Source organism: Capra hircus, chromosome 1, assembly GCF_001704415.2.
Source record: "Capra hircus breed San Clemente chromosome 1, ASM170441v1, whole genome shotgun sequence".
Classification (NCBI taxonomy): Eukaryota; Metazoa; Chordata; class Mammalia; order Artiodactyla; family Bovidae; genus Capra; species Capra hircus.
Window position 1 is genome coordinate 82,295,505 of NC_030808.1, and position 21,058 is coordinate 82,316,562.

The window sequence follows — 21,058 nt, forward strand, 5'->3', positions numbered from 1 at the left end:
TGCATCTGAACACCAGGGCGGTCCCATCCTCTTTGTCCTGGGCCCTGTGACCCTGGGTGCTGATCAACTCCCTCTACCCCCAGCTCCTTCTAGACAACGAGTGTGAAAGGGCTCAGTCTACAAAACACCATCCAGAAGCAAGTGTCTGCCCAGACAGCCCCTGGAACGGGAATGGCTGGGCCTTAGCAGGAAGGAGCTCTGGGGGAGTTTGCTCTATACTGTTATCACCCCACTTCCAAGAAGTTAGGTGCAATAAGGCTGAAACACAAAAAGGAAGTTGAGCCTGGAGAAGCCTGCATTTGGCCTCCCAATGACTCTTGGGAATTCTGAAGGGCCAGGGCTGAGAGGCCATGAATTTGAGAGGTGGAATGAGGCGGGGCAAGAGAATCATCTTATTGCCTTTATTCCGCTGACGGCCCAACTGGCCCCACGGCAGGGCACAGGGCCAAGCCTTTACACACTCACCCATGCTCTCTGTGCAGGCCAGTGCATGCACACATACGCTCACACACACACACACACACACTCAGACACACACACACACATCTGACCTCTGGCTCTGAGAGTCAGTCTCTGGGGGGCAAGGGGCTGCTCCTCAGCTGGCCCCTGCTTGCCCTTTTATGACAGCACCAAGGGCGGGGGTGGGGCAGGGCCCTCAGCCCCCAGAACAAGTCCCTGTGCAAACTGGAGGTGCCAGCTGGCTTCCGGCAGGGGGCTTACGTTTCCCCATTCCCAGGGTTCCCTCCTCCAGTTCCTGAGGGAGGGACTGCTCTCTGCCTACCTGGGGGGCCAGACCCCTGCCAGGGCTGGGCCCTGGAACCCAGGCTTATTCCCCACCTGACCATGCCAGGACCTCCAGCACTGATGAACAGCCAAGTCTGAGGTGGTGGGGATCCCCCCACCAGCGAGGAGGAAGGCCTGGGCCCCGAGGGGCTGGGGAGGGGTTGTCACCCCCTCTCCTAATCCATCTTCAATATGAAGAGGTTTGGGGCACACTTCCTGGGGAGGGAGCACAGGCCTGGAGGAGAAGTCCCAGCTTGGGCCTTTCCCAGTCTTCCATCTTCTGGGCCACAGCCTAAGGCTGGGCATCCAAAAGTCCAAAAGTCCAGTCGGCTGGTCGAAGTTCCTGTACGGTCCTTGGTGGGGCACGCACCCAGTGGGAGTCGGGTGTCAGACCTGCACAGGCAGCGTCTGGTTCATCTGCAGCCGCATGTCCTGGATACTGCTGAGGATCTTCTTCTGGTGGCCCGCCAAGGTGACCCCGATCCGGAGCAGGTCTCTGCAGAGGGGCCAAGGGCAGCGTCAGTGCCTCCCCTCCTGCCCACCACTCAGGCCCAGCTCGGAGTCCCCAGCCCCGGCCCTCCAAATGTGAGGCACACTCACTCTGCAGTCATCTGGGCCACCAGGTCAAAGGATGCAAACCCCGCACTGACAAAGCTCTCCTTGTACCGCCCCATCTTGATGGCGTCTAGCCAGTCACCAACTGTTGTGAAGGTGGTGTAGTCGGGGACTGTGCGGTCCAGGAGGGGTTGTGACATGCTGTGGGAAGAAGAGGGGACCTGATGAGTCCTGATGTTGGGGGAAGCAGGTTAGGGCTGCTGGCTTGGGAGCAGAGGCTGAGGTACTGACCCAGACTGGGCACTGGCGATGACCTTAAGGCTGGCGGCATTACGAATGAGCTTGTCCAGGGTGTTGACGATCTGGGAGAATTTGGGCCTGAGGTTCCGGTCCCGCACCCAGCAGTCCAGCATGAGCTGGTGCAGTGCTGTGGGGCAGTCCATGGGTGGGGGCAGCCGGTAATCCTGCTCCACGGCATTGATGACCTGAGCCAAGAGCCAGGAACCCTGGAGTGAGCCACCACTTGGCTCCCCAGCAGCTCCCACCCACCCGAGCGCTCTGGCAGGTCCAACTCACATCCTGGTTGCTCATGTCCCAGTAGGGTCGCTCGCCGTAGCTCATGACCTCCCACATGACGATGCCATAGCTCCAGACGTCACTAGCAGAGGTGAACTTCCGATAGGCTATGGCCTCTGGGGCGGTCCAGCGGATGGGGATCTTCCCGCCCTGGTGAGGGGGGCACACGCCCTTCACCCTATGTCTCGGGGCTGGTCCCCAGCCCAGAGCCCCTGCCTGGTTGGCCCCGCCCCCAGTCTCCCTCCCAGCTGCTTCCTGTACCAGGGAGCTGGTGTAGGTGGGATCAGAGGGGTCATCCTCCAAGAAGCGGGAGAGGCCGAAGTCTGAGACTTTGCAGACCAGGTTGCTGTTAACGAGGATGTTGCGGGCAGCCAGGTCACGGTGGACGTAGTTCATCTCGGACAGGTACTTCATGCCGGCAGCAATGCCTCGCAACATGCCCACCAGCTGGATGACTGTGAACTGTCCATCGTTGAGCTGGAGACAGTTAGGAGGCTCAGGAGGCGGCCCATCCCCTGCTGCCTGGCCCTGGCTCCGTCCAGGACCTGCCTGCCTGCCCACCTTCCCAGGTCCTTCAAGACCACGCCTCGTCTACCCCTCTGACCACATCCACTGTGCACTGAGAGTAAGGAGCTGCCCTCCTGTGTGGCCAGCATCTGTATATATCACCGATTAACCCCTGTGAGGACCCACTTCTATTTTACAACCAAGGCAGCTGAGACTCAGAGAGGTTAAGTAAAGCCTGAGGTCACACAGGCAGCAGTGGGGCAGAGTCAGGATGAGAAAGCTGGTCTTCTTGGCTCTGAAGGTCCAGCTCTCTCCCTGCACTGGGCCACCTCAGCAAATATTTGGGCTTGTATAGGGTCTGTCTGACTTGTGGGAGCGAGTGGCTTACCCAACCTAGCTGTCTAGGGAGTGGAAGGGGGTTCTTACCCGAAGGAAGGAGTCCAGGGCGCAATTCTCCATGAACTCAGTGAGGATCATGACTGGCCGACTTTTGGTGACCACGCCCTCCAGCCGGATTATGTTGGGGTGGTCAAACTGACCCATGATGGAGGCCTCGCTGAGGAAGTCCCGCCGCTGCCTCTCCGTGTAACCCACCTTCAGGGTCTTGATAGCCACAAACACCTCCCGGCGGCCGGGCTGTTTCAGCCGACCCCGGCACACTTCTCCAAACTCCCCTGCACAGCACAGGGCACAGGTACTAAGCTATTTGTGTACCTAACTGGCCTCCACCCTCCCCCAGGGGTAACCGTCAGCCTCTCCTCCCCACTGTGCGCCCCAACAGACTCACCAGCTCCAATCACCTCCTCTATCTTGACGCAGGACACATCAATCTCCTTAGCAAATTCCCGCACAGCCTCGTTAGGGTCTTCATAGGTAAAGGGGTCAATATAAACCTTCATTCCAGGAGCAACTACAGGAAGAAAAGGTGGGCATGAGAGGGAGCCAGATCCTTGGGCTGAGGACAGTGAGGGAATTCTGCCACCCAGATCCTGCCCCAGTCTTCCTCCCTATCCCCTGACCCCATAGGAGCACATTCCCAACCTCCCTGCTAAGCCTGCTCTGTATTCCTTTCTGATGAAGCTAGAGCTCCCCTGTCCCCACCCTCCACTGTCCCCTTGGTGAGAACTAGCAACCATAAAGCCTAGACACCTAGTATTCTCCTTTCTCCCTCATCTCTCATCACGTCAAAGCCTGTTTCAGACCCATCCCTCCCCTCATTCCCTCTGCCCCTGACCTTGCCAGGCCGTCAACACCCAGACTACTGCAATAGCCGCCCAGCTGGGCCCTCTGCCTCTGGACTTTTCTCACCTATCTAGCCCGCATACCTGTCTTTCTACAACAATGCTTTCATTGTATTGCTCCCCAGCTTGAGAGCCTTTCAGATTACCTATGGTGCAGTCAAGTCCAAACTCCTCTGCCTGCCTTTCACGACCCTTCAAGGACTGGTCGCAACTACCCAGCCTGGCTTCCCAGCAGCTGTCAAACCAGTCTTCTCACTGCCCCCACAGTTGGGCATTCTCTCCACCTCACCCACTACCTTCCAGAGACTCCTCTAGCCCAGAATGCTCCCCCTTCCACCTCTCTAAACCCCGCTAAATCTCACCTGTCTCAGCTCAGCCCAAGGCTACCTCCTCCAGAAAGCCTTCCTCTCTTCTGAACTCTCACTGCCCTCTGTAGCAGGAACCCCCGACTTAACACTGAATTGTTCTCTCATTGTTTCCTGTGTGTGCGTATGCTGTCTTTCTCACAAGACTAACTACCCCTAGGACAGGGGTCACATCTCACTCATATCTGGGGCCAGCAGGAGTGAGGTAGGGGCTCAGGAAATGGCACTTAATTAGAAGCAGGATGGGGCAGCCAGGGGAGGAGTTAAAGGAATGAAGTCCCAGCCAGGGAAGAGGGTATCCCCAAGCCCTGCAGGGCCCAAGGGAGCTTTGGGAGGTGGGAATGAGGAGACAGACTCACTGTATTGCTGCAGCTTCTCCGTATACTCCGAATCAGAGCTGTGCCGCTGCTTCCTAGGGGGAAGGGGAGAAGGGAGGCCTGAGACAAGTCCAGGCTCCCTCGGTTCAGGGAACCCTTGGGCTCATAGGAGGGGCAGAGTGCACAGGGGATGGCCCAGTGCCTGGTCCCATGGTCAGTGGTTACAGCTGCCTCTGGGTCTGTGGGCAAGAGGCTCCGTGGACATGATCCCGGAGGGAATCTGGGGACAGGGAGGGGACAGAATGAAGACATGGGTGTGGACTGGAAAGGGCCTCTCCAGCAATGACACCCTGGGCCTAGGAAGGCTGTGGTTCCAGGTCTAATGTGGGTGATGGTCATGCATGTGCTGAGAGGTTTCAAGGGCACTAAAGGAATGCTCCAGTGGACCCCGAGCCCATCAGTACCTGAGGCAGACGACAGCGATGACCACCACAGCCACTACGAAGACCAGCCCAGCCGTGGCTGAGCCCACGATGAGGGGGAGTTGCTCCTGGAGCTGCTGGGCACCGGAGCCTAGAGACGAGGGGGAGGCACAGGTGAGTGGAGGGGTGGCAAGCGTGGGCAGTGCGGGGACAGGTGTGGGGGGACATGTACCTCTCTCGCTTGTGGTCTCAAACTCAGCTGGGTGGCTGTATTGCCCATAGCCAGCTACTGTGCGGGCACGGACCTGGACCACGTAGCGGGCGTCGGGCCGTAGCCCGTCCAGCTGCACGGAGTTCTTCTGGCTGGTCACGGTGGAGGCGATGCCCTCACTCTGCAACGCCAGGAGGACACTGAGTCTCAGTGGGTCCTGACGTCCCTTGGTCCCTGCCCAGCCTCCTCAGTGCCCAAAGCTTCCCTCCCAGGGGCCCCCGACACTATCTGGGGCGGTCTTCTTGCCCAGGGCTTCTTCCTGCCCCGTGGGGCTCTGACCTTCTCAAAGTACTTCATCTCGTAGTCCAGGATGACTCCGTTGGGCCGCTCTGGGGGTGCCCAGGACAGGGTCAGGCTGCTCCCGGAGCTGCTGTGCAGGCGCAGTGTCGGCACTTCGGAGGGGGCTGGGGAAGGGGTGGGGCTCAGCACGGGCTTCTCGGGCTCTGGCATCCTCCCCAAGGACCCAGTTCCCAGGGGCCCCCCGGTGGTCCATGGGCAGGCCCCAGACAACTCCGCTCTGGGTGGGGGAAGATGAACCAGGCCCTACCCTCCCGTGTGCCCTCCTCACCAGCCTGGTTGGTGGTGATATTCACAGCCGCATAGCGAGGGGGCAGAGGGCTCTTGCCGGAGACGCCGTTGACCGCCTGCACCTCGAAGGTGTAGCGCGTGTGGGCCAGCAGGTGGCTGACGTGCACCCGGCGCTCGGTCAGGCCCAGCTGCCGAGGCACAAACTCCACGTTGTCATCACAGCGTGAGCAGGTCATGGTCCCCGGGCCCCCATGGCACTTCTTGCAGATGACATTGTAGAGGAGGTCATCCCGGCCACCCAGGTCCCGGGGCTCACTCCACTCAAGGATCAGTGAGGTCTCATTCACATTAGAGATCACACCCCGGGGCGGAGATGGCACAGCTGTGGGGAAGATGAGGGGGAGAGCAGTGAGCTGGGGTCCCGGGACCACCCTCTGCCCAGAGTGCCTGTGTTCTCCAAGCTGCTTCCTGCCTCTGCTTTTGCCTCTGCTTTCATATGCAGAATACCCTTCCTATGCCTCTTCACACTCCTATTTGGGCACACTCCTATTTGGCCTTTAAGGCTCAACTTGAGAGGTCACCTCCTCTTGGAAACCTTCCTTGATTCCTCCTCTCCCCATCCTCTGTACTCCCGTAACCATTCCTGGGCATCCCTCCAGCTTTGCATTTAGCACATTATACGGTTGTTATCTGTTTCCACATCTGTTTCTCCCACCAGGTTGCAAGTTCCTAGGACAGTTGACTGCATCATTCCTGGCGCCTGGCAATGCCTGGCACCAAAGGCCAGAGTAGAGAGAAAGCAGAATACCAGGCTGCCCCAGGGATGTGAGGCCCCCTCTCTGGCTGGAGCTGGACCAAAAGAATAGCAGTCCTAGACAGAAGAACCAGCAGTAAACTGGAGGGTCCTAGACAGTTCCTGATACCTGGCTAGGAGCTAGCAGATGCTTATTAAGTATTGGTGGAGGGCTAAGCCTTTCAGTTCACCTGGATTCCGGCTCAGGGGCTGGTCACGTCCTACCTGCGCCATGGTTGAGCACAACATCTAACCTCCACCCTGAGCCTCAGTGTCCCCATCTGGAAAGTGGAGATATTCATAGAGACTGTTTAGGCATCCCCAGCCTGGCCTGCAGAGGAGAACATGAAGATGCGCCACCACTCACTGGTACAGGCACTGTCTGCGGAGTCGGAGTCTGCGCGGTAGAAGTTGTTATGGCAGGTGCAGATGCCAGCGGCTGGTGAAGTGGTGCGGCTATTGGGTGGACAGGGGAGGCAGGGCCCTTCTCCCTGCTTTGCCTTGTAGCTCCCGGGGGGACAGGCTGTGGGGGAGAAGAGGATGGAAGTCTCAGCTCCCTTTCCTGCAGACACAACCCTCCACACCTCCATGGGAATCTGGCCCTTCCCCAGCACAGGTCTTGGCCCTCCACCTCCCAGACTGTGCGGCCCATGCTAGTATTGCCTAACTCTGACTGCAGCTACAAAAGGCAAACCCCAAGTCAGCGGATTCCTCCCCACCCCTCCCCCACCCCCACCCCTGGGGCCTCATGGAAGAAGACGTCAGCTCCATCACCTGGACAGCCTGGACTTGTCGAGGCAGGGAAGAGAGAGGGAGGAGGAGGAAGTGGAGGGGGATGGGAAGAGACCACTAGCAGGCTGGCAGCATCCTCTACTCTGCTGGGATGCCCCCACCCCTCCCTGAAACTCAAGGACAATTACTCCTAAAGAACCTCAAGAACACTCCAGAACAACCAGCGGTGGGGACTCTGAGGACTCTGAGTTTCACGGCCCACCTCTCTCCCCGCCCACCAGGAGCAGGGCAGCAGCTCCTTTCTGCCCTGGGGCAGGGGTAGGGGCTGAGAAGGGGTGAGAAAAGGAGAGAAAGAAACCAGGCAGGAAGGCTGAGGTCACCTGGAGTTCAGAGGCCTCAAAGTGTCCACAAGGGGAACCCCAATCGCAAGAGGGAGCCCAGAGCTCGGTGCCTGAACACCTGGCACCTCTATTTGGACTTGGGTTTCTGGAGATCCCCTATATCTATGATGGCCATATGATTTATTACTCAAACTGGACTGCTTTGAGAGTAAAAGGGGTCACAATAATCACAATAGCTTGATGGGTGTAAACCAGGGCTGCCCTGGACACACTAACACATATGGTCACCCTGTCCATACACAACTGCTTTCTAGAAGGTTATCCTGAGTGTGGGATGCCTGGAGTTGGGGCTATGCCTTCTCTGGGGTTTAATCTCCCCTGACTAAGGTGATATTCCATCCAAGCTCTTTTGAGCCAGTGGGAGAGGGGGCAGGGGCCAGGCCAGCCTGGTTGCCATGGGAACCAGCATGCATTTCCTGCCAGGGACCTGCAGAGTGTTAGCCCCTCTTTAGGCTGTCAGGCTCATCACCCCCACCCCCTTTCTCCACTTAGGAGGAGGAAGTCTGGGGGCAGGTTCCCATACTGAAGTGGAGAGGCGCCGGGCAAGGCACTGTTCACCTTCCCATGACAGCACAGACATGAAGTCTCACAGCCAGGTTGGGCCACCAGCCCCCCCACACCAAGGCCTGTGCGAAGAGCTGGCTCCCACCGTTTGGCGCTTCAGGCTGCAAGCACCAGGAGGGCAGACAAGGCCCTCAGCACCTTGACACGCATGTAACAGCAGCTGAATGAGGCTGTGGTCCCAGTGCCCACATTCCCCACCATGAGGCCTGGAGAGCAGAACCTCTCTGAGCTTCCTTATTGGCTAAACAGAAGAGGTAACTGGAATCTCCCATACAAGACTGTGGTGAGGCTCAGGTGAGAGAACCTCTCGTGAACGGGGGTTATAGCTGGAAAGTCTAGTACTGTGAGGTCTTAGGAGTCTTGGCGAGCCACCAGAGGCAGGCCCCCTACCCTCCTTGTTGCTTGCCTGCATGTGCACGTGCTCAGTCGCTCAGTTGTGTCTGACTCTGCGATCCCATGGACTGTAGCCCACCAGGCTCCTCTGTCCATGGGATTTCCCCAGCAAGAATACTGGAGTGAGCTGGCATTTCCAGGGGATCTTCCCAACCCAGGGATCAAACCCACGTCTTCTGCATTGGCAGGTGGATTCTTTACTACTGTGCCACCTGGGAAGCCTGCTCTTGTGTATCAATCAAGGACAAAACAATCCCTGTCCCCTTCATCCCAGTACTCCTGCAAGTCACAGCAGATACTTACATGGTGCTCTGCTTCCCCATGTGCCAGGCACTGTTCCAAGGGCACCCATGCATTGACTCAGTTCAGCCCCATTACAGCTCCATGAAGGAATCACCACTAACGCCCCCATTTTGCACATAATAAGGAAATCAGGGCTCAAGAGTTCAGTGACTTGCCCAAGGTCTCACAGGTGGTAAGTGGCAGAGTCAGAACTCAGAAGTTCAGAGACTGGGCCTCTGATCTCTGTACTATAAATGTAGCGTCTTAAGATGCAGACGAGACCCCCAGGTTAAATGGCCAAGCATGAGGTGCCTGGAGCTCCAAGGCCTACCCTTTATTTCCAGGTGACACATACAGTTGGGCCTGGACAAGCAGGCATCTCTGCCGGCCTCACATGGCTCTGAGCACGTTCTCCAGGTGCCTCTTTGTCAAGGATTCCCTATGGTTTCCTTCCTCTCTCTTTAGTTTCATTATTTCTCTTACGATCCTGGTGTCTCTCCTCATTTTCTCTCATCTCCCTTCTTGTACAACATTTTTGGCACCTGATACCCCTCTTCCCTTTCCTCCCTCTGCCCCAGATCTGGCAGGCAGGAAAGTGGTGGGTAGGGGGCAGTGGGCAGTAGTGGCCCAGGCCTATCCTCCATCCCTTCCCCCAGGCCAGTCCTCACTCACGGCGGCACTGGGACTCCTTGGCGGCTGGCTCGTGGCCGGTGGCACAGGTACAAGCACCCACAGGCACCATCCACTCCCCATCACCGTTGCAGTAGAGCTTGAGGGGCACGGACACCTCCACGGCGTTGGCGATACAGGTGCCGGGGGCGATGACCAGTGAAGTGGGCTCAGCCCCAGTGAGGGTCTCAGGGAAGAGTGCAAAGCCTGCGGTGGTGGACGCACACTTCTTGTAGAATGCACGCACGGAGATGAGCGACATGCAGGCGCCCTGGTCCTGGAAGGCCAAGTAGAAGCCAGCCTTGGAGAGCGGCCCAAAGCTGCGCACCTTGGTGTTGACACGGCCAGTATCGAGCCGGGAGAAGCTCTCATCGGGTGCGATGGTGTCCACCTTCACATAGGGGTTCTCCATCCAGAAGGGGGAGGAGGCTGAGGCCACGTCACTGTCAGCCTCATAGTAGAAGAGGTTAAAGGTCTCCTTGCAGGAGCCAGGGATGTTGGGAATGCTATTGCAGTCCCGCACAGTGAACTTGAGCTCCACGTAGACCCGCTGCACATCTCGCCGCCAGATGAACCCTGTGCGAAGCCAGTTGTTCTGGCTGGACTCCCGCACGTTACACACCTGGTACGTACGGATGGGGTTCATGGCTTCATCATAGCCGCTCACCTCTTCCCACTGCACAAGAGAGAAAGACGGACAGTGAGACCAGCATTTGCCGGGTGTTTATCACAAGCCCAGATCTGACCTGTTACATTTACTTCACAGAAATGCTTCCGTGGTGCAGCGGCTGAGCATATAGACTAGTGGGCTCCAGTCTCAGTTCTCTGTTTGCTGTGTGACTACAGGTTAAGTCATCTAACCTCCCTGGCCTCCCTTTCCCCATCTGGAACATGGTAAGAACAAAGATATTTAAGGAATAAATGACTTTAACTGAATAAAGCGCTTAGAATGGGGCACCTGATAAGTACTTTGTAAGTATCAGCTATATTACTTATTATCATTATGCCTCAGTTTCATTGTCTATAAAATGGGACTGATTGAAAGTAAATGAGGCTGTGAGGAATTAAATAGGTCCAATAAACACTGATTACCACTATTACCATCACATTTAACCTTTACAGTTCCTTAAGAAGATGCATCTGTTGTTCCCACTCCAGAGAAGAGGAAGCCAAGACTCACAAAGGCAGGGACTTGCCCAAGGTCACAGAATCAGGTCTGATGACTTGAAGGTCTGTAATGTCACTCAAACCCAGTGTTCCAGAACTTAGTACAGTTGTGAAGGCCATCGAGGGAGGTCGATTAGAACACGTCAGAGATGTCAAGGACTATAGGAATGTAACATTCAAGAAATGGAGGCCCAGAAAGGTAAACTGTCTTGCTCAAAGTCACAGCAAGTCAGAGATCTGGAACCAAAGCTTCCTTGCTCCCAAGCCAGTGCTCTTCCCAAGGACCCAGGAAGGAGGGAGACGACAGACATGCAAAGGGCTGCCAGGTAGAAAGGGATGGGAATGGGCTGAAGACAGGCTGAGGGGTGGGCAGAGGGAGAATGGGACAAAGGTGGTGTATATGTCGGAGGAAGGACAGAGGCAGGCTAAAGGGTCAGAGATGAAAACACTTTCAGAGATGGACCAGCAGGCAAAGAGGAAGGTGACAGGTGCAGACGATGAAGATGCCACAGGTGGGGAAACTGACAAGTAGGGGACAGAGGCAGCCCTGCTGAGGCAAAGGGGCTAATTGGCAAGCAACACTCAGGAGAAATGGAGAGGCGGTCTTACCCCACTTTCTGGATGAGAGGTCCATGCCAACTCAGATGTCACCCATTTTGTATCCATGAGGGTCTCTGTGGAAGCAACAAGAGAAAAAAGGCCAGGGGCCAAGCTTAGGATAAGGAGAAAGGAGGTTGCCCAGGAAACTCCAGGATGCCAGACATCAGTTCCCACCAGGTACTCCCAGGTTCCCAAAGCTCTCAGCTCCCCTGGCCCAGAGGAGACCCTGCAGCCACCCCCAGAGATGTCACAGCCTCAAAGATGTCTTGTCGGGCCAGCTGGGAGTGGGTGTTAGTTGCTGACCCCAGGTCTGGGTTAATGAGGCAGAAGCCAGGGCCGGTTCACACACCTACAGGCTCTGCTAATCTCCACACAAAGGGGCTGGCAGGGCCTTTATCCTGGAACAAAGGGCCGTGTGCTTCAGACCCTGTTGCCCAGGCCTCCCCTGACTCCATTCCCCACACAAAGGCGCAGCCCCGCAGTCCCACGCAAGCTCAGGGGAATGGCAGAACAGTCGCAGGCCAGAGCCCACACCCACCCAGCCTCCTACACAACCACCTCTGGCAGACAGGACAGGAATGCTCTTTGAGAACGGGGTGAGGACCACCAAGGCCCAGCCAGCTCCTCTAGAGCTAGTTCAGTTGTTCCTGCAGTCCTTGGATAAAAGTACTGTTGGTGTATCCCTTTTACAGATGAGAAAACTGATGCCTGGATACAGTATGTGAAAAAAAATGAAGGTATTAGTCGCGCAGTTGTGCCTGACTCTGCCATCCCACGGACTGTAGCCCACCCGGCTCCCCTGTCCATGGGATTCTCCAGGCAAGAATACTGGAGTGGGCAGCCATTCCCTTCTCCAGGGGATCTTCCCAACCCAGGGATCGAACTCGGGTCTCCTGCATAGTAGGCAGATTCTATACTGTCTAAGCCACCAGGGAAGCCCAAGTACAATATATATAGGACCTAAGGTAACTGCTAGATTTGAGGTAAAAAGTTTTGAAACGTGTCTCAAATTCAAGTCTGACTCTACAACCAATCTCTTAACCCGGGTACTGTGACTGCAATATGCCCTTCTGTAAAGAGGAAACAGAAAGCCTGGAAAGCTCCTGTGTATACTTTGTCTCAACCAAGCTGTCACCTCCTCTGAGAAGCCTACCCTGAACCCCCAAGTTAGTGTTAGATGCCTTCCTCTGTGTATCCAGGGTCAGGGGCTTTGTTGCAGCACCAATCCCATTCTAAGCTTCAGGTTTTTTGTCTGTTTCCTTTGGTTGGCCATAGGATGGGTCTATTAATGCTTCTGACATAAACTTGCTCCCCTAGGAACTGGATCTGGGTTTTGGCTTAATAACTCTTCTCTCAGCAGTGAAACCCCAACATTACACCTAGGAGTGGGAAACAGGTCCTGAGTCTTTTCTCATAGCCTGGAAGACAGCCAGTGGTTCTCCCTTCAACTCCAAGCTGGAATGGGGCAGGATTGCCCCAGAACTCCTGGGGCCTCTACATCAACAGCAGGGGCAGGCTGGAGGTACTTGGAGAAGGGAAAGATCCAAACCCTACAGACTCCCGGCTTATGGTCTTCGCCAGTTTCCTGCAGTCTGGCTCTGAGCTGGGGATGGTGGACGGGGCAGCTGTGGGCCCAGGCCCTCATGTGAGGCAAAGGGGGCCCGCCAGCAGCAGCCATTCACTCGGGAAGCGCGGCTCCCTCCTCCTTCCTGCAGAAGCAGCTGGGCCCTGGAGGGCCAGGCTGAGGGGTGAGCCATCCCAGCTTCGTCGTCGCCGGTGGCCTGACAGGCCCCTCTGGCAGACAGACAGACAGACACCACGTTCAGCGCCGGGGTGGAGGGGTCGGGGAGAGAAGAGGGGGTGGGCAGAAGCAAGGGCCCAGAGACAGGCAGGGAGGGAGACAGGCAGGGAGGGGCGGAGCGGGCGGATGGTGGGCGGCACCCAAGCTCGAGGGATGTGCGGGGCGGCGGACTAGGACCAGATAGCCGGGATGGCCGGCGGTGGACTACAAAAGACAGCGAGATGGAGAGACAAGGAGGCCTAAGGAGACAGACACGGAGAGGGAGTTGCCAAGTAGCCTCTTCCCCAGCCAGCAGTCCGGAGTGCTGCGGTCTCTGGGAGCCCCTGGGAGCCGCGAGCCAAGTGCACCCCCTCCCCCCAGCCAGTCCGCCTGCTGGTCTGCCCGCTGCCCGCTGCCCGCCGCCCGCCACCGAGCCGGCCAGGGCTCCCACCGCTCCCTCGAGCTGCCTCCCTCCTCCCTCTCCCTCACTTCCTTCTGCTCAGCCTGTGCCAAACCCATCTGGAACTGTTTAAACCCAAATATTCAGCCCCCTCCCCCCTCCAAGCCAGATTCCTCCACAGTTTAAAACAAGCCCTGCGCTGGCTCTGAGAGGCGGGAGGGAGGGGGCGCTGGGGAGGGGGGCGGAGGGGGGGAGGTTGGTGAGGGGAGGCTCTTCATTTCTGTTTAATTTCTGGGGAGCGAGAGGGGGAGGGGCGAGGGGATCGGCCCTTGGCCATCGCTCAGCCTTGGCCATCGCTCAATCTCGGCACATTTTTCCCATTAATGAGGAGAGGACTTAGATTTCGAGTCATGTGTGCCTGAGGAAGGGCTCGGTCACCCTGCTGGGGAGGGGCTTGCTCTCTGGGGGAGGGGAAGGGCCTACTCCCTTCTGCAGGAGGGAGACCCTGAGGTGCCTGTGTCCCAGCCTCAGGAAGAATGTGGGAGGGGGGTTGTGTGTGAATCTGTCTGTGGTGTTGTGGGGGAGAGGCTCACCTCTCCAGAGCCCACCTTTCCTATGTGTAGGATGTGTGTGTGTGTGTAAGTACACACTTGCTGGGGTGAAGGATACAGGTACAGGGGACAAGGACAAAAGAGGAATGAAGGGGCAGTCTCCAAACTCCCCAGCTGCCCACCTCACGCCCACCCCCATCTGTCCCGCCATGTGGCTGCTGGAGGGGAACCAGAGGGCGGTGGACACTTGCAGATACAGGCTCCATTGGGCAGACCACCCCTGGCCCCCACCCCTGCAGGAAAGCAGAGGAAGTGGCCCCCGGGCCTTTCTGGAACTCTCTGGGACTGGGGCTCCAGTGCTCAGAAGGAAAGCAGCACCCCTTTCGGGTTTCACCGGGCCAACGTGAATGGCCACGTGGCAGCAGCTGTGTGGCTCTCGCTTGTGCACACAGAGGCACACACTTCACTGAGTTCTCAGAGGCTGGGCTCCTTCCCACCACTGGGGCTAAAGAGCGACCAGTCCCACATATGGTGGACAAAAACACACAAAGCCACAGCCACCCGCAGACACACACACGCTTTCACACACAGTCTGCCTTTCACAGACACACGGACGCATCTGGTCCAAACAGATCAGTCTTCCTGAGACATCCATATACAATGAATCTTTCCTACACACAGATTCGGCATGCCTTAGGCAAAGACTCACTCTCTCAGCCTTCATATGTGCGGATTTCCTGAGACATATGCATCCGCGAGGGCGTGTGCAGCCAACAGTGCGTTCTCCCTACACACCCAGCCGCACGCTATTGCCAGCCACACGTCACAGTCTTAAGTGTAGTCAAGTGCAAACACAAACACCAGTTTGCCTGTACAGACGCCGTGACATGCTCTTACACAGTCATACACAACTAGCATCAGCTGCACACGCGCAGATGCCCACTTGCACTGAAACGTTCTACAGGAGTATGCAGACACAGAATGCGTATCAATATCTAGAGGTGGCGTAAAGCCTCGGAGTTGCATTCTCAATGCACAGGCCATACACACACACATTCTGCAAGCCTGTTCTTTCTGTGAGGTGAGTTTTCAAGCGAAATGGAGAAGAGTTGGGAGAGGGCACTCTTCTGCTGAGAAAGCAGAGAGACTGGGGCAGCCTTGACCAGAGGCACAGGGAAGGAACAAGCCCCAGACCGGCTTCCTGTGGCCCTGGCCCAGGCAGGAGCTGTCACAGGTCCCAAGGCTGGGGTTGGGGCAGGGGCATGAAGATGCTTCTGGGTGTGGCAGGGTGCAGCCTCCCCAGGTACAGCCCTTGCCCAAGCAGCAGGCCACTTCCCTGCTAGCACCATGGTACCGTCCCCAGCTCCGGGGCCGTGGTAGGGTGGGGGTGCTAGGATGAAGGCAGGTAGCCTCAGGAGCTTCAGGCAACACGTACACGCATAAGTTGGGGGCCCAGGAGGAGAACATCATGGGCAACCAGCATGTGTCTGAGGGCCTCACTGGGCCATATGGGAGCCTGACACCTGCCTTAGTGAAGGGCCAGGGGCACATGACTTTATGGAGTTACTAGATCCCACAGTATCCCCAAGCCCCAAGTCACACAAAGCACCCCACCCTGCGAGCAGGTGTGCCAGTGAGACCCAGAGAATAAAAAACAATCTAGAGAACAGGAGCAAGGACCAACCAGCCCTAACTCCAGACCACGGACTGTGAGGTGGCAGGAAAGGTCACACACCTGGACTGGGGCAACAGAATGTGCAGGGCCAGGAGGACAGACACACAGGGTCTGAGCAAGGAGGCACGCCCTGGGACGCTGCCTGCAAAGAGAAAGGGAAGACTCGTCCAGAGTCGGTCCCCCTCTCCCGCCTGGGATCCCTACCTCAGACAACCAACCTGAGCGATCTGTCCTGTCTTCTCCCCTCCCGCCCCTCCCCTGCATCTCAGCGTGTGCACATGCGTGTACCAACCTGCACACCCAAATGGTCAGCCAGGAGGAAGGGATCTAAAACAGACACTGCCACAGGACCTGGAAGACCTCCTCTCCCTCCCCCTGCCACGGCCCCAAGGCCCTCAGGTCTGGGTCAGAGAGGAGGGGCGCATCTCAGAACAGGGAACACATTTTGTTTTTCATTCTTCCCCTCAGATCACGGGGATTTATAATTAAATAAACCTGAGAGGGAGGAGAAGGGAGGCGGAAGCAACAGGCAGGAGCCCAAATGCCTCAGTGCTTATCCACGATCCCCACCCTGCAATGCAAGAGACCCGGGTTCGATCCCTGGGTTGGGAAGATCCCCTGGGGTCGCAAAGAGTCGGACACGACTAAAGCGACTAACACTAAGAGGACTAATGGCCCCCACCCCAGTCGCGGCCCTGCCAGCAAGCCAGAGGGCGGATGCACAGCTCGCCTTTAAGGGCTTCCCTGGGATCCTGGCCGCAGCCGGTCTGACCAGGAGTCTAAGGGCAGAGAGGCGACAGGAGACCGGGTGCCAGGGCCAGCCCTCGGGGCAGGGGCCGCTCCCACCCCATCAGGTGCCCAGCTGTACCCAGTCTCCCTCCCCACCACCCCCAGCTGCCCAATCCCGACAAACCAGTTTGACTCAGCACAACAGGCAGGGCTACAATTTTCAAACTATGCAGGCCTAGTGATTCAGCCTCTTCATGCTGTTTAATTAGTGGAAGGCCGGGTGGCAGAGGCCTTGCCCATGGCAGCTTTGGGCTAGCTTGCTGCCGCTGAGGCCACAGTGGCGGCGCGGGGCGGCAGTTCTGGTTAAAGGGAAGACGGTGACAGGCAAGCTGGTTCCCTCGAGTACCCGCCACTGTCCCTCGTCGCAGCTCTGAGGTGCCAGCTCAAGACAGACGGGTGAGGGGCACCAGAGGCCACTCAAACACATGGGAAAGCCACAGAAACCCGAGCCCGCTGTCAGTTTTCAGCTGCCACCTCCTCAGTGGTCACTGCCGCTGAGAAAGAGGTGGACTCACACACGCCTCCCTCCCCAGGGAGAGTCTGCCGCTGCAGCAACAGGGCTTGCCTGGGAGAAGGCCGACCAGCCCCGACCTCTTACATCTGGTAACTGTTTCTCTTTTCTCCAAATGGTCTCTTCCTAACAGGGACCTCCCTATCCTACCTGAGGTATGAGGACCCTGTGTTCTGGACATCCTTCTTCATCCCACACCCCGTTCCTAGTCCGCTCACCTACTGGACTCCACTCATGATCCCTAAGGGGAGAATGATCTTGGCTTGGGGGACTGGGGAACATGATACGAAAGAGGAGTGAGCAACCAGGTGGCCCTGTTTCCCCGTGACTGAGGGTAAATTCGAGGGCAATTTGTACGCATGTTGGGGGCGGGGAAATCAATTAGAGGGCAAGGAAAGGTATTTAACCAAGGAGGACAAGCAAGGACCCTGGCTCTATCCTCATGGAAAACTGAAATATTTGGAGGCAAAACTTTGGTGAACCCCAAGTGTGTAGATGGAAGACCAACTAGGTGCTAGTTGGCATCTAACCAATGAGACCATGAGGGACAGCACCCACAGCTTAAGAACCTGGCCTAAATATAATGACCCCAGAGGCCAAGGGCAAACCAAATACTAGCAAAACCAAAGGGAAGACTGGAGTAAAGGGGTGAGATCCTCCACCCATAAAGCTTGGGGATGCTGAAGAGATTTTCGGTGCTGGGTGTCCCACCTAGCCCTGCCCTCTGGCCTAGCCCAGGACCCCCAAATCTACCCATCCCCCATTCAAGTTCCTGAATAAGGATGGGGTACAGGCAGGAGTCAAGGTCAAGTCTCCTCCTACCCCATCCTTTCCCTCCCAAAGCTGGAGAGAAATGGAGGTTGGCGGAGGGGGGATAGCAACTTCCCCAGACCAGCTTCTCCTCCCCCCATCATTGCTTCCTCTAAGCTCCCTCCTGTAGGGCAAGTGTACACACCAGTTTCACTTTCTGGTGCTCCCCAAGGAGCAGACCCTAGGGTAATAATAATAACAACAGTTAATCCTTGAATAACAATAGCTATGTGCTAAGCACTTGACACACATTAAGGATTCAATCTTCATAACACCCCCTAGGAGGTGGGTTCCACTACTATCCCAGGTCACAGTGAGGGAGGGCAGGAAGGTGGGTAGGGGGACCACTGGGCTGGGGTCAGCGCCTGAGCCATCATCTCTCTTCTTTCTTTCATTCTCACACTAACTGAAGACCCTAAATTCTGATATATGGCAAACATGAAGGAATTAATGAAAGCCACACTTGGGAGGCACTGCCACCTTCTTAAGAGCGCCCCACACTGGCCTGGCCTCCCAGCTACCACCCACGCAGTCAGGGAAGAGCCCCAGACCCCACTTCACAGCTGAGGGAGGAAGGGACAGAGGAGGGGCCACAGCCCCACTGCCCTCTCTTTCCTGGGCTGCTGCAGCTCACCAGGCTTCTGCCTCCTGGTCTGCCCCTCATGTCCTGGGCCTGGAAAGCCAGATGCCAGCTCCCAGCTAGGACCTGCCAGCTGGGGTCTAAAGGGACCAGCAGATTGTGAAGAGTGACAAGGAGAAATAAAGGAAGGGATACAGGAAGAAGGGACACAGGGAGGGAAGAAGGAAGGACAGGGGTGAGCCTTTTCAGGTAGCCCTTGCTCACCTGACCCAAACCACCCCCCCTTCGCCCCACTCTCAGCATCAGCGTCCACCGCACCCCACAACAAGGGCTCTGGGGCCTGGCACACACAGCCCCGTAAGCGCGTGTGCTGGTGTCGGCTCTCCTAAGCTAAGACACAGACCTGGGAACTCCAGCAGGCTCACACCCTTGAGGCGATCAACAACAAAGCTCCACACTGGTTTCTCACGCCTGTGATCCTATCACACACATGTGGGTGAGTGTGCGCCAAGTGTGGGTGCGACCTCGGTGTGTCTGTCTGGATTTGCATGTGTCCACCCGTGTGAATCAGTCTGTCAGCACCAATGGGCTCAGAGATAAAAGACGATGGGGATTCAGAAGAATGTTTTTTTCCTCCTGGAGAAAATGAAAAAGCACCAGAAGATGCCTTTCTCTCGCAACTCTGTTCTTTTTTCCTTCCAACCTTCAAGTTTACCGACTGTGAACATGAGAACAAACCAAGTCACACAGAATTCATGTTTTTGTTCTTAAACTAAGAAAGTGACTAGATCGGTTAAAGATACTAGAAGTACTGCCTGTCATCTCAGTTTCCCCCAGTCTGTGGTGTCCTTTCCTCCACATTCAGGAAGGGTTTTATTGCCTCATTTAATGGCTCCAAAAATTTTAGAAAACCGTGTGTGCATGTATGTGTATCTGTCTGTCTGTCTATTGTTTGCCCGGTGTCAGTGCCTCTGTCCCCGCAGGCTTGTGTCAAGTGGATTATGTGAGCTCTCCCACGGGGGCCAAAACCACTTAGGCTGTTCATCCAGGCACAGTCCTGTGGAAGTTGGAGCACCACCCCCCTCCCAGCAGCCCTCTCTGCAGGTTTCACACAACCCACGGAGAAGCCTGGCCTTTTCCACTGGATAATGGGTAAGGCATCAGCTCTAGCTCTACCTGAGACAAACCCCACAACCTCTGGAGTTCGGTGGAGACCCCAGCACTGGGGGTGGGGGTCCTGCAAGAAGGCAGAGGGGGAGCGCCGGAGCAGTATGCAACGGCGGTGCACACAGCACCTTGTGGGTAGTTGGCGCTCGGTAAACCGTCAACAATAACAGGCTCCCGCCTCACCATCCCAGCAGCCATCCCCTGACAAAGCGGCGTGCACGCACTCGCTCTCCCGGTTAACTCCAAGAGGTTCCTCGCCGACGCGGCCCCTCAACCCGGGGAGCCCAGCAGCAGCCTCAGAGCCCCGGCCTTGCCTGGTGGGGGTCGCGCACACTTCCCTGCGACCAGGAGGTGCGGAGGACGCCGCTCCTCTATTCTGAGTGCCTGGCACTCCTACAGAAGCTCACCGCCGGGCCATGACTTTTCAGGGACGCTCACCCAGGTCGAGCTGCCTGCGATCCCACAACTGGCAGACAGCCGGCAGCTGGAACCTACGAGGCGGCGCCCAAGGCGTCCCCGCCACCCCAGCTCCAGCCTCTGGAGAGGGTGCGGGTGACCGAGCCTCCTCCGAAGTGCGCCTGGACCGTATCGGACCGACACCGCAGACTCACCCCCGGCCCCCGCTCGGGCGACCCGGACACCTTAACCCTTGGACGCACTCCCCCGACGCCGCTCACCTTCCAGCGCCCGGCAGCCGGCGGGCAGCAGCAGGGGCAGCAGCAGCAACGGAGAGAGCAGCGGCAGGAGCCCCGGCGGCAGCGGCGGCGGCGGCGGGCGGGCTCGGGCCATGGCCGGGACTGGCTCCGGGAGCCGAGCCGGGCCGCGCCGGGCCGCGCCGGCGGGGCTGCGGGCACCCGCAGGAGGATCCGCTCGGCAGGCGCGAGAAGGCTCGCGCACGGTCCCAGGAGATCCAGGCAAGGAGAGGGTGCAATCCAGGCAGTCGGCTCCGGGACCCAGGCGGCGCCCTGAGCCGGGCGATCCTGGGGTAAACGGGCAGGTTGGTCCTGGGGGAATCTGGACGGACAGGTCCAGGAGGATCCGGGGCGCTTGGAAAGCTCGGAGCCAGAGAACTCGGGGAGGCGGGCCGGGGCGGGAGGGAGCGAGTGGTGGTAGTTCGGTGTGCACAGTAATCCAGCGGTCTCCTGCGGGCCCGACTGGGATCTGAGACTCCGGGTGCGCGCGCCGTCCGGGGTCCGAGCTGGGTTCTTGCTGCGCCGCTCACGTACTCACTTCTGCTGTCCCCAGCGCTGGCGCGGCCGCTCTGGATGAGAGGGGCGGGGCTGTCCGCCTGCCTGTCATCGCGGAGTCCCCGCCCCTAGCCATCCGCCGCCCACTCACAGACCGCCAGGCGCGCTGGTTCGGCCTCAACAGCACTCCGCCGGAGTTCAGTTGGCAGCGGTTCCGTCACGCCCACCCTCAGGTTCTCTGAGGCCTGGGGTGGGCGGGGCCAAAGAAAAGATGAATTAGATTGGGCGGAGCGATACTGTCCATCAGAAGGAGAAGCCCGCCTCCTGCCCCCAGTGGTGATTAGTAACCGAACCTGAGTCCGAGGTGCCATTCACGTAAAACGAGCCGGGGGCGCCCCCGTGTGGTCTGTGCGTGCCTGAGGCCGCCCCCATGTGGCTGTCT

The 21,058-nt window shown here is 57.7% G+C and overlaps 1 protein-coding gene across 1 annotated transcript; it reads right to left on the minus strand.

Annotated features, from left to right (window-relative positions):
• Positions 387–20,710, minus strand: EPHB3 (EPH receptor B3). Its single transcript, XM_018047087.1, has 16 exons — positions 20,107–20,710; positions 11,176–11,240; positions 9,403–10,075; positions 6,726–6,881; positions 5,606–5,947; positions 5,317–5,441; positions 4,999–5,158; positions 4,809–4,917; positions 4,387–4,439; positions 3,209–3,331; positions 2,848–3,095; positions 2,176–2,391; positions 1,915–2,064; positions 1,630–1,823; positions 1,384–1,539; positions 387–1,279 (listed from the first exon to the last, which is right to left on the minus strand). Exons 1-16 carry the CDS (start codon positions 20,216–20,218, stop codon positions 1,171–1,173), a joined length of 2,991 nt encoding a protein of 996 aa, XP_017902576.1. The 5' UTR covers positions 20,219–20,710; the 3' UTR covers positions 387–1,170.